The sequence below is a fragment of the Sminthopsis crassicaudata genome, chromosome 6 (genome assembly GCF_048593235.1).
Source record: "Sminthopsis crassicaudata isolate SCR6 chromosome 6, ASM4859323v1, whole genome shotgun sequence".
Taxonomy (NCBI): Eukaryota; Metazoa; Chordata; class Mammalia; order Dasyuromorphia; family Dasyuridae; genus Sminthopsis; species Sminthopsis crassicaudata.
Genome location: NC_133622.1, coordinates 9,626,367 through 9,642,974, shown reverse-complemented (window position 1 = coordinate 9,642,974; position 16,608 = coordinate 9,626,367). Strand labels below are relative to the sequence as shown.

Here is a 16,608-nt window from a genome sequence, read left to right as displayed (position 1 = left end):
TGAATCTGGGACTCAAAACTTTTTAGTTCTATTCCCAGGTTCTTCATCTGGAGTTACAAACTTCTTTTTTTTATTTCATTTTTATCCAAATCTTAAATACTGCCTATTCATTGTCCACAAAAATAAATGACTAAGCCATTTACATCCTGGTGGAGGGGAATGGAATGGAATGGTATAAAATTTCTTTACCTTTCCTTACTATCACCATCCTCACTGCTCCCAACCAAAGCAATTTGGAATTGGAAAAAAATTATTTCTTTTTTAAAAATATTTTATTTCCTCCTAATTACATGAATTAATTACATAATTAAATGAAAATATTAATTTTTTTAAAATTCTGACTTCAAAATTCTTTCACTTTCTCCTCCCTTCCCACTCCAGCATTGAGAAGGCAAATAATTTGACATAAAATATGTATGTGATTAGGTAGAACATATTTCCATGTTAAGTTGTGAAAGAAAACAGATCAAGAAGGAGAAAGAAAAAAAAAAAAACCACTGCTCTAATGAGCATTCCGACTCGCCCATCAGTTCCTTAGAGATGTGGAGCACTTTTCATCATTAAGGCCTTCAGAACTGTCTGAGAATGTTGTCTTGATCATGTAACTCTTTCACAGTTGATCATCTGTAGAATCTGTGTTTTCCTGGTTTTGCTGACTTCACTTTGCATCAGTTCATGTCAGTTTTTCCAAATTTTTCTTAGAGCCTCATCCTTATCATTATAGTATTATAATGTTCCATCACAATCACATACCACAACTTGTTCAGCTATTCTTCAAGTCCTCAGTTTCCAATTTCTGCTACTACAAAAAGAGCTTCTATATTTTTGAACCTATCCTTTTTTTAAAAATCTCTTTTTTGGGATTCAGACCTAGTAGTGGTACTGTTAGTTGATAGGCTGAATCTGTTCACAAATTCACCAACAGTGCATTGGTAACTCAATTTTCCCGCATGCACTCCAACAGTTCTTATTTATTTTTCTGTGATATTAGCCATCTATTAGTATAGGATGGTACCTCAGTTATAATACTTCTCTAATCAATACTAATTTACAGCATTTCTTCATGTGTCTATTGATAGCTTATTGATGACTTCATCAAACTATCTGTTTATATCGTTGTCAATTGGGGAATGGCTTTTATATTTTTTGATTCAGTACTCTATATATAATTTGAGAAATGAGGTTTTATGAGAGAAATTTGGTGTAAAAAGTTTTTTGCAATTATCATTACCATGCATTTCCGTCTATCCTATGTTTCTCCTATTTATCTTATTCTCTCTCTCCTTTCACCATATCCATCCACAAAAGTGTTTTTGCTTCTGACAAATGTATGCTCCATTTGGCTCTCCCTTTTATCAGCCCTTCTTCTTCTTTTATCTTCTTCCTCTCCTCCTTTCCTATACAGTAAGATAGATTTCTATACCTAACTGAGTATGTGTTGAGCCAACTCTCAAGAGAAACTGAAAAAGTTCCTTTGTGCCTCTTTTTATGTGAGACAATTTACCCCATTTCTACCACTTCTGTCCACTTTCTCCCAATACTTCTCCTTATTTTTTTTGCTATTCCATTATATTGAACTCAAACCCTTGCACTTTAATGTATATTTCTTTTAATTTTTCTAATATTGATAAAAGTTCTTAGGCATTACAAGCATTATCTTCTCATGTAGGAATATAAACAGTTTAACCATATTGAATCCCTTATGATTTTTCTCTATTTACCTTGTTATGCTTCTCCTGTGTTGTCTCTGAATATTATATTTTCTGTTCATGTCTTGCCTTTTCATCAGGAATACTTGAAAGTCCTCTATTTCTTTGAATGTCTATTTTCCCTGCTAGATTTCATAATTTTTCTGTGTAGGTCATTTTGGGTTGTAATTCTAGCTCCTTTGCCCACTGAAATAGCACAGTCCAAGCCCTCTAATCATGCTAAGCCTTATGTTGTCTTGAATGTGGCTCCATGATATTTGAACTGTTTCTTTCTGCCTTCTTGCAATATTTTCTCCTTGTCCTAAAAGTTTTGGGTTTTGGCTGTAATGTTCCTGGGAGCTTTCATTGTGAGATCTCTTTCAGGAAGTTATTGATGGAGTCTTTCAGTTTCTATTTTATTTTTCTGGTTCTAAAATATGAAGGCAATTTTCCTTAATAATTTCTTGAAAAATGATGTTCCAGGCTCTCTTTTTTAATACCTTTTGGGTACTCTTGCAATTTTGAAATTATCTCTTTTGGATCTATTTCTCAGGTCATATGTTTTTCCAGTGAGGTATTTCACATTTTCTTCTTTTGATTTTATTTTATTTCTCCCAAATATCCCATAGTCATTGGTTTCCACTTATCAAAATCTTATTTTTAAGGAATTATTTTCTTTATTGAGCTTTTGTATCTTCTTTTCTATTTGGCCAATTCTATTTTTCAAGGAGTTCTTCTCTTTAATGAATTTTTGTATTATCTTTTACTATAAGAGCAATTCTGTTCTTCAAGGAATCCTTCTTTCATTGGAATTTTGCCTCTCTTACCAAACAGTTGACTTTTTTTTCATAATTTTTATTCATCACTATCATTTCATTTCCCAATTTTTTCTCTACTCTTATTTGATTATTTTTCAGTATCCTTTTTGAAGTTATTCCAGGATATTTTTTTGGGGGGGAGAATCTGAAACCAATTCATAGTTTTCTTTGAGGCTTTGAATGTAGCAGTTTTGACTTTATTTTCTTTTCCTGAGTTTGTATTTTGAGCTTCCTTATCACCATAGTAACTTTCTGTCATCAGGTTTATTTTATTGTTGTCTTTAGAGCTGGGCTTCACTCCCAGGGTGAAGAGGGCACTGCTTGAAACTTTGGGGATTTTGTGTGGCTATTTTCAGAGCTATTCTAAGGATCTGTAGGTTTTCAGTTCTCCCAGAACGATATGGTCTAAGAAGAGATATGTCCAGTCCATTCCCCTTCTGGCCTGGTTTTTGGTCTATGAGTGAGCACTAGCTCTGCTTCCACCCTGATGCTGTAACTAAGTCCTTGAACCCTCAGGGCCACAAGCTGTGCTCTTTCATGCCCTGGGTTTGAGACTCCAGACTGGGATCCAGATATTTATAAGGTAATGTGACAAGGTCTTGTACCCAGGGCCAGCCAAGGGACCCAGATTCCTATAACCCTCTACCATTTGTCTGACATCCCCCTCCCCTTTGCATCTGTAGGCTGAGAGCTCCATTTCTTCTACTATGTTATATTTTATAGTGATTTCTTTCTTTACAGTGACCTTCAAGGAAATTTGCTTTTTTTAAGTCCCAGAGGCATTAGAAGTAGATACAAATAAATGAGCCTGGAAACATGTTAGTATTTCACACCATTTATCTAAGAAGAGGAAAGAACTCATTCAACAGAGGATTATTTGTTGACCCAGTTCTAGTTTCCCCATTGATTTCTCTAGTTGATGGGAGCAAAAGAAAAAAATAACTAAAAACAAACTATAAAAGCATTGGTGTTAGAGAAAGTTTTTAAAACACATTATAGGGATTCTGGGCTGCCAAAACCAGCCTTCAAATATTGGTCAAGTTTATTAGAGTTTTTCACCTTTCTTTCTTCTTGGTCTGACTCTAGAAAAGGATGATTATCATTACCACCCAAACCAACCCCCACTAAAGAAATTCAGAATCTAAGCCTGACTCAAGAAAATTATCCATTTTCCGGAACTGAGATCCAAGAAATCTGTGGTTTCTAGTTGTCTGATGGTTAAGACACTTGTGCTCTCTGGAGTTGGCAAGGAGGTGAAGGGGTGCCAGCCTGCAGGCAGGAGGATCTGAGTTCAAATCCATCTCAGTCACTAACACTGTGACCTTGGCAGAGTCCTTAACCGCTCTTTGCCTCTGTTTACTCAAATGTAAATTGAGGGTAATAATAGCCCCTGCACCTTTTAGCATTGCTGTGAGGATCAGATGTGGTCACTTGTACACTCTAGACATTTAATAAATGTCTTTTTTTCCTTTGAGAGACATTTGGGTGGAGGCAATTAGGTGGCACTGTTGATAGAGTGCTGAAGCTGGAATCAGAAAGACCTGGATTCAAATCTGGCCTCAGACACTTACCAGCTGTGAGACCCTGGGCAAGTCACCCTGTCTGCCTCAATTTCCTCATCTGTAAAAAGAGCTGGAGAGGAATAGCCAGCATCTTTGCCCAAACAGGTTCACAACATTTTGGATATGATCTAAATAACTGAATCGTATTTGGGGTTGAAAACCCTGACCTGAAGAATTGGGTGCAGTTTTATCTTGTCAGCCATTTTTAGGCACCATCTCTTGGTGTATTAATGACCATCAGGGCCTTCAGAAACTCTTAATAGTCACTGCGGCCTTGCCTTATCAGTGCCGAGTGTCTCGTCCTTCCCTAATCGATAAAAAATGACAGGCCTGAGTTCTTGAGCCTGTTTTGGGTCACCCCTTACCAATCACCAGCCCTTCACCACAGAGGATGTTTTTAACCCCGTAGTCCAGAACTTGCCATAACTAGCCAGCCAATGAATTCGTTTCCCCAAAGTGAAGTGTGCTGCTTTGGCAATAGCGGCCCCATCCAGGTGGGTGCGATTCTATGAATACCTCCAAGAATGCCCCCCAAACGCTTCCAAGTGTGACATCCATCAGAACTCTGGGATCTTCAGAATGGTTTCTGGGCCAAAGACCACTTTCTAAAAAGTTCCAGATTATTTTTGACTTCATCTTTTTTTCCTATTCATGGTTGTTCTTATCTGTGAATCTTAAAATCTTTCCTGTGTTCCTCCGTCCCTCCTGTCCCTCTCCCTAAGACTACCACCACATCTATACCTCCAATCCACTCCATTGTAGTTGCACTGACCCCTGTTCTTGTCCACTGCCCCTCCATGCTGCCAAGTGAACCTTAGCCAGGCTGCACCTGGTCATGTCACCCCCACCCACAAACTGATGCTGCCCACATGCTTTCTGAGCAACATCTACTGCAGGGGACTTGTCTTTGAGTCGGAAGCTGAGGTTTGGGGGGCTAGGTGTGGCACTCACCCCCTAGCTGGACCTCATTTCTTAAATGTACAGAATGAGGAACCAAAGGACGTCCACATGGTACTTCTCTCATTAGCCTGGCGCCACATCCCCTGGATCTGAGGGAGCACAAACAGGGCCCAGGCTAGCCTTTGACTGTCCATCCACAGGAGCACTCTACCCAGTCACTCAGTCACCTGATCTGCCCGGGATGGGGAGGGGGGGCAGTGGGAGGGCTGCTGTATCAGACCTGCCCCAACTCTGAGCCCAGTGCCCTTAGTTTCTCACCATGAGCATTGAGCACTTCCAGAGCACATGTAATTGTTCCGCCTTTGTTTCTGCCTTCCAGAAGTCCCCTTTGCTCCAAGCCCCCACCCTCCGGCTATGTTCCTGAGATTGTGCCCTTCAAGCCTTCCTTTGGCTGGCCAATTTGTGCTGACTTGTGAACACGCCTATGACCCACCCTCAATCATTAGCTCTTTAGTTTGTCCTTAAGTCTGGCTCATCCTAAAATACTGCGGACCCCCCTATGCTAGGCAGAGGAACAAGCTTTTTTAGTGCCCTATTGACGTAGGTGTTCACATGGTGTTTTCACTTTTCTAATTGTGCAGATTTTATTCCATTTCACGGATAGGAAATTAAGGCTCGAATTGACTCGTTTCCGCAACCACACAAGTGAACAGTAGGTGTCCCGGACTGTGAGCTAGTCCTCGGCCACAGAACTAGTCACATACTGTAGTGGAGTCAGATGGGGAGGGGGCATCGTTCCCATCAGGTGACCACACACATGACAGTGCCAGGTTTGACCAGAGCTCTGGCCCTATCATCAGCATGCCAGCCCTTGGACTACTCTGTCCAAAAACAACTCACGGGTCTCATGCGACTGACAAGTGATGGCACCATGACAATGCTTTGTTTGAGCATGCCAGGACCATTGGCCGGAACCCCTGGATCCCTTCTCAGCATAACTTTTGAATGTGTAAAATACATAGGAGTGCTAAGAAAATCAACTACATCGAGTTGAATTCATCAAAGTTTTTTCAACCAAGTTCAACTGGACCAAGTGGCCCATGGATCCCAGATTTTTTTTGTGTTATATTACTCCCTATTTATTAAAGCAAATTTGTGCCTGTCTTCCAGGTTAGACGTACCCTAAACCTCAAGGCCTATCAGAGGGTCCCTCATAGCAACCAATTGAAATTTAAGGGATATTAAGTAAAAATGCACCTGACCAGATTGTGATTTCTGCAAATGCAGAAACCATTTTCTCTGAACCTTTCCTAGCACCCCGTGGACAGCACTGTCTGTCAGCTGGCAAGCACTTAATAGTTACTGACTTGACAACCCTGCTGTAAGTCTTGGGAAATTTTAGTAGTCCAGCTCCTTCATGTTGTAAGCAAAGAGCAAAGGGCCAGGATGGGAAAGCCCTTGGGAGAGAAGGGACGCCAGGGAGTGAGTCTGAAAGGTGATGAATGAGCTTCCTGAGGTCTGGCAAATATCACCAGAAAGTGATGGTTCACAGCCTGGGATAATTCTGTGGATGTTAACTCCTTTGAATGCCATCTCTTTAACCACTGGATCAACCACTGGATCAATTTGGCTTCCAATAGACTGTGACCTATTACCATTCCAGGCTTTCTCCTCCAAGGATAAAATTCATCTTCTCCACATGGTTGTACACCTGGAATTTCTGATTTATTTTAGGAAGTAGCCAAAATGAACAAGATTTCCAATCTGTCTGCTGCCACTTGTATTTTTTTTTAATTAACTGGACTGTTTGACCTTCTGAGCCTATGTTCCCACAAAACCTTCATCTAGAAAAAGCTTTTCCTATGATAATCACCTCAGCCAGAAGGCCTGAAAAACCCTAAGCCCTGATGAATAAACTTATCTTTTATTAGGATTCTGAGGAATAGAACCACCCTCAAGAATTACCCTAACTTTCTCACTATGGTGGTGGCCATATTCACTTCATTAATTTTCCATTCTTAATTTGTTCCCAGAGAACTCATTGCAGAGTTAGGAAATAATTTTTGCTTCTCAGGGCAGAGATTAAAATATCAAGCAACATATTAGCTTTGTGTTCTTCAAAATAAATTTAGTTAACCAACCAGCATCCACAGAATCTTTTTGCCCAACTAAAAGACATCATCTGCTACTAGGAAATTGGGCTTCCCCTATTTTCTAAAATTGTAGTTCAACATCTCCATAGCCCTTAATGATATCCTTATGCCTAAAATCTTATTTGATCTTCCCAGTTCATAAAACACTTCTAGGTATTAGACTATTCCTGAGAATCCAAATCTGGCCCTCAATTCAAATAACTATTCTCTGCTTAATCTTGTTTTATTTCCTTATAAATATTCAGTGCCTTCTCTGTAGAGCACTGAGAATACAAAGAATAAAAATAGCGTGATCTGCCTTCAAGGAGCTTCTAATCGGAAAGCATGGAACACAGTATAAGGAAGAAAATGCAGAATAGCTGATAGTTACGTTTGCATCATCTATGAGGTAGATCTCAAAAACTTTATAGATAAAAAAAACTAAGCAGATTATGTGCTTTGCCCATGTATACCTAGCTAATCTCACTTAAAGGATCTGAACCAAGTTTCTCCTAATTGTAGGTCCAATACACACTCTGTTGTGTCATGTTGGCCTCTGCACATGAAATAGGGAGATATAGAAGATAGCAGAAGGAAAAATTGTTAGCTAGCATACTAAGGAAGGATTATGGAAAAGATAAGCATCTGAATTGACCCTTGAAATTATTATGGATGAATGCACTAATATATTAAAATAGGATAGATCAGGATATTAGAGAAAGCTTAAAATTCCAGGGTGGAACTGCGCAGATACTTGATGTTCAAATTTTAATATGAACCTGGAATATATTGAGAATAGTACAAAATTAAGTTAAAATATAGGTGAGACCCTATAAAGGATCCTGAGTGCTAAGCCAAAAAATATATACCTATTACAGAGATCAGTAAGAATTTACTGAGAATACTATTGACCTGGGGCAGCTGGGTGGTCCAGCAGATAGAACACCACTCCTGGAGTTAGGAAGATGACTTCAAATCCAGCCTCAGATACTTGACACTACCTCAGTGTATAACCTTGCTTAAGTCCCTTAATCCCAAGTAGCGCGCGCACGTACACACACACACACTCCAAAAATCCCATTGATCCACTCCATATATTAGGAAAACTACACAGCGGTGTAAAAGGATGAATTGGAAAGAAGACTGGAGGAATAACTTCTGAAGGATCCAGCTACTACTCAGTTATATTGTGCTAGGTATCAAGACAATTCTTTCCATCTTTGAAGAAGTCCCAGTTACAAAAAGACTTTTAAGAGAAGATTTAATACTCTTCTTTCCTACTTTCCATCAAGTTCTGAGATAAGTCTGAAAAACTGGACTTAATAGATGTTTTTGTCATTTTATTTTTTCAATTAAAAAACAATTTCCCTCCAACCTCGAGAGGGCAAAGAGTTTATAGGAGAAAGGAGAACATAATATGGCAAGCCAAGCAAAACAAATTCCTAGAACATTGAGCATGTCTAACAAACAGCCTTTCTGGATCTCAAGTCCATCCCTATCAAGAATAGGGAGTATGCTTCATCCTTGATCCTCTGGAATTATGGTTTATCATTAAATCAATCAGAATTCTCAGGTCTTTCAAGGTGGTTTGCCTTTACATTATTGAATGTCCTCCTTATTCTCTTCATTTTATTCTGAATTATTCCATGCAAGTTTTCCCCTCATTTCTCTGAATCACCATTTTTTTATGACAGTCAGTAGTATTCCCTTGTTCACATAGCATTTGTTCAGCCTTTCCCAAATTGGTTGATATCTCCTTATTGTCCAGTTCTTCACCACTACGAAAAATAGTTGCTTTAAATATTTTTGTTTACATGGGTTCTTTCTCTCTTTTTTGACTTCTATGGGTCTAGAGGCCTAGTATTGATCTTGCTGGATCAAAGCATATTCACAATTTAATGACATTTTTAGCCCTAGTTCCAAATTGCTTTCCACAATGTTATCTGTCTTCCCAAAGCCCCTCCATCTCTGTTATCATTTTCCCTTTTTTTACTTTGCCAATCTCTTGGGTATCAGGTGGATGCTACAAGTTATTATAGGGTTCTCTTAAGTATTCTAAGTGATTGTGTCATGCTCTACAAGACCAAAATGTCATAAGAACTACTGTACTAACTCTGATGAAAATTTCCGTAGAATCACTTGTTTGTTGCTAATTAGCTAGATTTCCCCACGCTCCATCAAAAATCTGAGAACTCATTCTTATCATTTAAAAAAAAATAGTGTATTCTGTTTGAAAGTTTATACCAAGTAAAACAAAAATGTATATTAAATCCTTGCTCATCGGGACAAAAAAAGTTAATGTTTTACTTGATTCATCTGATTTTACAAAAAATCTTAAATTGTTTAATCTGTAGTGTGATAGAAGATAGCCTCTCTTCCCTTTCAAGTTATAGAACTTTGGGCTATTGCTTGATTCATGGAATGTCACTTCTCATATATAGCAACAAACAGAACTAGTTAAGTTTGGAACAGTTGCTTTCTTAGACTGAACCTCAAGATCGGGCTCATGCTATTTGTGTTTTTACTTGTTCCTGTGTTATATATACACCAAAAAGCCCATGTGCTTATATGATTTCTTCGTTTTGGGTGCATCCTCCTCTCCTACTTTAGAAACCCCAAGGTAACTTAGTAAGTGTTATGGAAGAGATTCACTCTGTGGCCAGTCCAGGACCAAGCACCCATGACCTTGGCCAAGCTCTTCCTTGTCTGTCCCTAGGTCCAAGTACTTGAGCCCTCCCCAGATCGGCAGGTGACAGAACCATATGCCACTGACATGCCAGCACCACAAAGATACATGGAAAGCACCTGATCTAAATAAGGGAAAAGGGAAAAATGATTATTAAGTCTGAATTCAGTTCAAATCTGGCCAAAGACACTTGCCAGCTGTGTGAGTCTGGGTAAGTCACTTACCCCTATTTGCCTCAGTTTCCTCATCTGTAAAAGGACCTGGAGAAGGAAAAAGCAAATGTTTCCAGTGTCTTTGCCAGGAATACCCCAAGATGGGATCACAAAGAATAGGATCTGAGTGAAACAACTGAACAACACCAATGTGCATTATACTGATGAGCACTTTACAAATATCTCAGTTGATGCTGTAATTAGAAATACATGCAAATAAATAAATAGGTATAAAGTCTAAAGGGTTCTATAATTTCTTTTTTCCAGGATAGGTGTTTTCTCTACCAATGCAGATTATCACAACTTAGTCTAAATTTGCTGTGACCAAAAAAAAAAATCATTCTTGGTAGCCCCTGTGGGCGTGGAATCTCTCCAGAGTAAGTTAGTGCAGTCCCTGAATAACCGCTATTCAGACCTATCACTGGCCCCAGAACCTGCCAGAGCTTGTGCTATCAAAGTTTCAGCCTTAAAGCACCTTGGGTCACGATCCATATAGCAAGTGGAAGCATCAGAGGATGCTTGTGTATACCTTTTTTTTTTTTTTTTTTTTTTTTTTTTTTTGCCCCTTGTAAGTCCCAAATCCAAATTTTATAGATTCACTATCATCATATATTGTTTCTATTTTGCAAATGTATATTTGCTAATGTTGTATTTAGATGCCTTCCCTAAATGAGTGTTACCTATGTGATGCTTTACATTTTATAAAACACATTATTCCCAATACTGGCATAGGTTATCAGGACGCCTCTGTTTTATAAGTCAGGCAACAAACATAAAGAACTCTTAGTTCATGGAACATCACTTTCCATATGTAGCAGCGCAAAACTAGGTCCCACGTAATAGAGCGAGCCAGTTAACAACTGCCTTAAAGTTAGAGAGGTCTAATCTCAAGGTTGTGGATATCTTTCTCTGTATTCCAAGCTTAGCACATTTCCTGGCATTGGGTTCTAATTCTGCCTTAGACAGGACTGTCTATAGGTAGGACCTCACACAAATAATTTGATTTCAGAGTCCCAGGCAATTAATACTATACATCATCTGCATTCTGCCATTCTGTCCAATGAAATTTAGGTTTCAGCAGAAGATACTATGTTCTGCTTTGTATTTTATGAAACGCTTTCATTAAGTTACCCTTCTCTTGATAACAGTTATGTGAGATGGGCAGAGGCTCCATTGTTACAAATGGACAGGTTCAAGTTATTCATGAGGCTGATCCAAAAGCCAAGCTGCATAGTGAGAGAAGTGGGACTAGAGCTTCTGTCCAATGTGCATTCAATGAGGAGATCAGTGGAATATTGTATAATCCTTTTACTCAGAGAGCGAGGTGCAAATCTGTCTGGCAACAGTTAATGTAATTGGGATTGATTTTTTGGCACAAATAGTATAAGAATCAGTTCTCAGAAAAGCTTTTGAAAAAGATTAGGAATCTGGATTTTAATGAAAGAGTACAATTTGGAGAAGGAGAAGGAGAAAAGGAAAGGACGTTTCAGGTAAGAGTTAAACTGTGTTCAGTTGTGTCCAACTCTTATGAGCCCATATGAGGTTTTCTTGACAGATATACTACAGTGGTTTGCCATTTGCTTCCCTAGTGGATTAAGGTAAACAGGTTAAATGATGTGCCAGAGTCATACAGCTGTTGAGTGTCTGAGGCCAGATTTGAAATCAGTTCTTCTTGATGTCAAGCCCACGAGTAGGGAAGCCATTTTCTTGGTGTATCATAAAAAAAAAAAAAAAAAAAAAAAAAAAAAAAAAATCAAAGAATTTGAATGAAGCAAGGACCATTTACCTCTCTTTTTTCCCACGATCATTTATTAAGAGAAAGAGAGAGAGTGTGTTAGAATAGGGCTAGACAAACAGCACCATCAAAAATAATGTAAATCTAGGATACTAAATACATGCTTCTATAATTTAATCAAGATCACCGAGTTCATTTTATTGATTCCATGAGTTTTACTCAATTCAGCTGATCAGTATCTTATAGACATGATAACACTTCTGGATGCATGGGATTTATAAAAAATACTAGACACAAATATGGGTCCAAAGAATCACAAATTAAACGCCAGAAGTAAGATAGCATTTATTAAGTGCCCCCAGTTCAGGCGCTGTCCAAAGTGCTGAGGAGACACCATGTTCTCTACAAGCTCATGGAAAACCACATAGCACTATGTTCAAATGGCATATACAGAATAAAACGGGATGATCTTCTAGAAGTAGCATAAAGATTAAGGAGCAATGGGAAGAGCTTCTTAGAAATAGGTTCAGAACTCTTCTCAAAATTACCTGTGCCTCCTTTGTATGTATTGTCTATTCATCTATATGCATGTTGTCATACCACCACCACCCCAACCCCCAAACATAGTAAGGTGTCTAAGAACCAGGACCACTTGATTTTGGACAGCATGGTGCCAGCCTTGTAGTAAACATACTCAGAATGCTTTCTGAGTACTGGCATTAAGGAACCTTCCATTGTTGAATAGTGTCTGTTTATTAGTGACTTTTCCTTCCATTAAGTCTAGATCTGTTTCTGCAACTGCTCCTAGTCCCAAACACTGGAATCAGGTCAATCAAATCTAATCCTTCTCCCACACAATAGTTCTTCTGATGCTTAATTGTCTGCACTAAGTTGTGCCCAGTCTGAACATTCCCAGTTCTTTTGACTCGTCCTCATGTGGAGTCAGCTTCAAGGTCATCCTCCTAATTTCCTCCTTCTGTCTATTCCCAGATTACCAAGATCCTACCTAGAAAGGGAGACCTGGGACTGAACACAGTATTCCAATGGGATCTCACTAAGGAAGGAAGATCCCTTTCCTAGTCCTAGGCTGGATCCCTCTAGAATCAACTGCCTTCTGGCTAGCAGAGTCCTTCACAGCCTATTCCCAATGTCCCTTTAGAGCCTATTCACATGTAGTTCCCTATTTTAAACAAATGTGCTTCCCCACTATTTCTTGCCTTGTTACACAACATCCTTCTAACTCCTACAAGCTCAAGTTTCCTTCAAAGCTCAGCTTAAATTCTACCAGTTACACATGGTCTTCTCTGCCTCCTCTCCAGATCCCACATTACCTTGTATTGATTTTGTTTGTAATTTATATAAAGTTATTTCATATATACTTCTTACATGTTCCCTTCATGGCAGAAACTATTGCATTTTTTCCCTCCATCTTCAGTGCCAATTATTGCCACATAGTTATCGATCGGCTTCATTCATCAGATCTCTGTGATGTGGTCACACTCTCCTGTCTTGTGTTTGTGAAGAGCCTTGAGAAGCTGTCCTGCACACTTTGAGGGCACCTTTCGCATTCCTGTACTTTTCCGTGGCTGCTTCCTGTGCTACCTATGTGGTGGCATACCCCACCCCCACTTCAGACTAGATTCTCACAGTACTTTCGTGCCTTCTCTCCTTAGCCAGGCCTCTCCTTCCAACATCTTAGGCCCATAGTTCAGAAATAAAACTACAAAGGAACAAAAGGAGGAGTACCCTGGGAACACACACCAGCCCTGACCCCCACTGGCTTCATACCCTGGCCCCTGATGGTTTCATATCCTCACAGAATTCGCTCGCCCTCTCCTCTGTACATCAAGGGACTTCACCCAGACAATCACGGGTTTTCTTTCCACTTCTAATCCTTCCACTTGCGCTAATGAAAGAAGACAAGGGTTTTTTTTTTTCTTTTGGGGGCCCCTCTCTTTATCAGATATTATGCCCTAGGAGAAAGTATGCTCTTTAGGATACTTAGTAATACCCAAAATAAATAATCATGAATGTCAGTAACAGCAGCACCATCCCCCAAGCATTAGCCATCAGAAACTCCCAGAGGGCTTCTAGGGCATTTTGTCAACCCTTCATCCGTCACTATGTCAAGGGCTGGGGAGCAGCTGGAGCTGGCAGCCTCAGCCTCAGCAGAGAAGGTCAAAAGGGGGATGGGGGCTGGGCCAAAGGTGAAAGTCACCCTCACTTCAGGTCACCCTGTTTGTTTCCTCAACTGTAAAATAGGGGTAACAACAGCAACTACCTAACAAAATTGTGAGGATCAAATTAATAATAATTGTAAAAAGTGCTTAGCATGATGGCTGGCATCCAGTGGGCACTGGCAAATGCTCCTTCCTCTGCCTATATTCAGGACCCGTTGCCTCAGGGACAGAAATCGAGGGACTCTGAGGTGGCTGATGCAGATCTGGGGGTTCACTGAAGGAGGGGAGCTGGTCATAGCCTCCACTTATTCTAGCCATGCAAAGCACCACTGGGCATCTTGTGTTCTCTCTACTTCTAAGTGTGGCACTTGGTACCAAGGGCACCAGGAAATCCAAAAGGCGATTCTAAAGAGGCTTTCTTTCTTCCAAGGCTTTGCCATCAAACTTGAATAGCCTCGCATCCATCAGATGAGGCTGATGGGGAGTCGTGAGTTGAGGATGGAGGGACCCACTTTGTTGGGTCACCCCACAGCTGTGGAGTACCCAAACATTAGGGATTGGAGGTGACTGGGGGGGGGGGGAAAGATCTTGCCCAAGGAAGGGGCGGCAAGCATTCTCAGGAAAGGACAAAGTGACCCTCCCTTCTCTTTCTAACATGGCAATCATTTAATGGAAAGAACACTGGATTTTAATTCAAAAGTCCCATATAGAGCTTTAGTTCAACCTCTCAAAGATATGACCTTTGTGGTCTTTACATGGGAGTCAGACTGGTCCCTCAGATGGTCTATCGGCTCTGGGCTAGGAAACGCGCTGAAGCAAATACCCTGTTATCCTTATTAAGGTCCCATGCTCCTACTCTGCCTGGGGTGTCCCTACAATCACCCTGTACCCCCCCACTCCGCACCAGGCCAAATCAGTTTTTGAGGAGACTCGATCTCCGGCCCTCCTCTCTGCCAGTCCAGGTCAGTCAAGTCCTTATTCTCCCCTGCCAGGTCTTTTACAGTGATCCCTGCCTCCAGCAACTCTTCTCCCATCTTCCAAGTTAGCACTCCCACAGGTTAGTTAGCTTCTCCAGTGCTCAAGAAGCTTCAGTCTTCCTTGAGAAGAAAATACAAATAGAAAAGAGTAAAGTTCAGGGCTTCTTCATTGGGCTTGTAAGGGTCTTTTGGTCCTGGCTGTCGCCTCCCTCCTCAGCCATCCTGCTCATTCCCGGGGTTGTGGGTCCTGCAGCGTCCCATTTCCCTGCTTGGGGATAGGAATTTCTTTCTCCTTCAGAACTCAGCTCCAACTCCACAATAAGCCCAGTGGGTGGTGGTCTTGATCCTCCAACTCATCATCTCTCCAGAGTTCCGAATTAGTCTCCCCCAAATAGAACATTAGCTCCTGGACAGCAAATTTCGTATTATTTTTATCTCTGTGTCCTCCAGTGCCTGATATCCAGGAGATGTTTAATAAATAGTCACTGAATTAAAATGCCTTCAGTTTAATTTAACATCTGGCACCAAAAAAAATAATTGCCACCTTTTAGTAGAATGATTTTTCTGTTTTTGCTATTCCATAGCAGGTTGGTTCAGAAAACAAGCCAAATGAGCAATTTCTGTTTAGAAAGTTGATTTGCTTCCTTTAAAATGAAAATGAAACTGAATTGTATTTTGTTTGTTTTCCAGCATGCTACAAATGAAAACTGATGAGAATCAGGGTTTGTCTGACATGAACACAGCAAGTAGTCCTTTGAAGCCCATTAAGATGTGCCTTAATCAGCCCACCGAGTGGAATCCAAGTGTCCCAGCCACACCTCTGGCCAGCTGGCCAGCTCGGAACCACGAGCTCCCCAGTGAAGAGAAGAACTAGGCTGCCGAAGCGTTCTTGCACTATCCCCTTTTGTACATCGCCATTGTTTCTACCCAATGATAAGCATTTCTTGTTCTTGAAATATTTCCAATCTTGTGATTTGTCTTTATATTAAATCACTAGCATTATTCATTTGATTTACTCTTTATATATTTTTATATGTTTTGCACCTGACCATCGTGGGGTTTTGCAGTACAAATGGAACTTGATGTTTCTCTTTTAATAGTATTTTGTGACTTTTGTATGTCCTGTTGAGTTTAAATATATAATTTTGTCTCTGTTTTGTTTTGTGCACAAAGTTCTAATATATAATGTAAAATGTGACTTGGAGAGCAAATATTTTAAGGTTTGTGCTGATGACCTGATCCGTACATGATTTTGTAGCAGTTGGATGCCGATGATAATAATAATAATGATAATGATAATACTGACTTACTTTTATAAAGCGCTTTAAGGTTTGCAAAGTGCTTTACATACATTACTTCATCTGATTACCTACCAACTACCTCGAGGCAAAGCAGTAAAAGGCAAGACAAAGATGTGTCCCCAAGGAAACCATCAGCCATTTCACATGTATGGGAAAGTCACTCACAAGCTGTCATCCATTCACATAGTTCCTTTTATAAGTGGATTTGATTCATTTGATTTCAGCTGACTCATCTTCTTCCTCTGAATTTTTTGCATAGGTTCTGGAAATGGCAAATCTATGAAAAAAATATTTCTATAGATTCAATTTCAAGGTTGTCATTCAGCCAACTTCTGGCTGCCCTTTGTGTGGGCGGCTGGAAGGCGGTCATTATGGAGAGGGATTCCTTTGCCATGTGTCTCTGTAGACCTCCGTCCC

The 16,608-nt window shown here is 40.0% G+C and overlaps 1 protein-coding gene across 3 annotated transcripts in view; it reads left to right on the top strand.

The window, feature by feature from the left end:
- LCORL (ligand dependent nuclear receptor corepressor like) overlaps nt 1–15,896 on the top strand; it is a 138,446-nt gene extending 122,550 nt beyond the window's left edge. For 2 of the 3 annotated variants that reach the window (XR_012482994.1, XM_074272369.1), the window contains one exon: nt 15,581–15,896. Coding sequence is in view for 2 of the 3 variants with exons in the window: in XM_074272369.1 (XP_074128470.1) it covers nt 15,581–15,764 (184 nt within the window). In the remaining variant the exon portion in view is untranslated. The remainder of the gene's footprint in view (nt 1–15,580) is intronic. The other variant, XM_074272365.1, reaches the window with a different exon arrangement.
- The last annotated feature ends 712 nt before the right edge of the window (nt 15,897–16,608 follow it).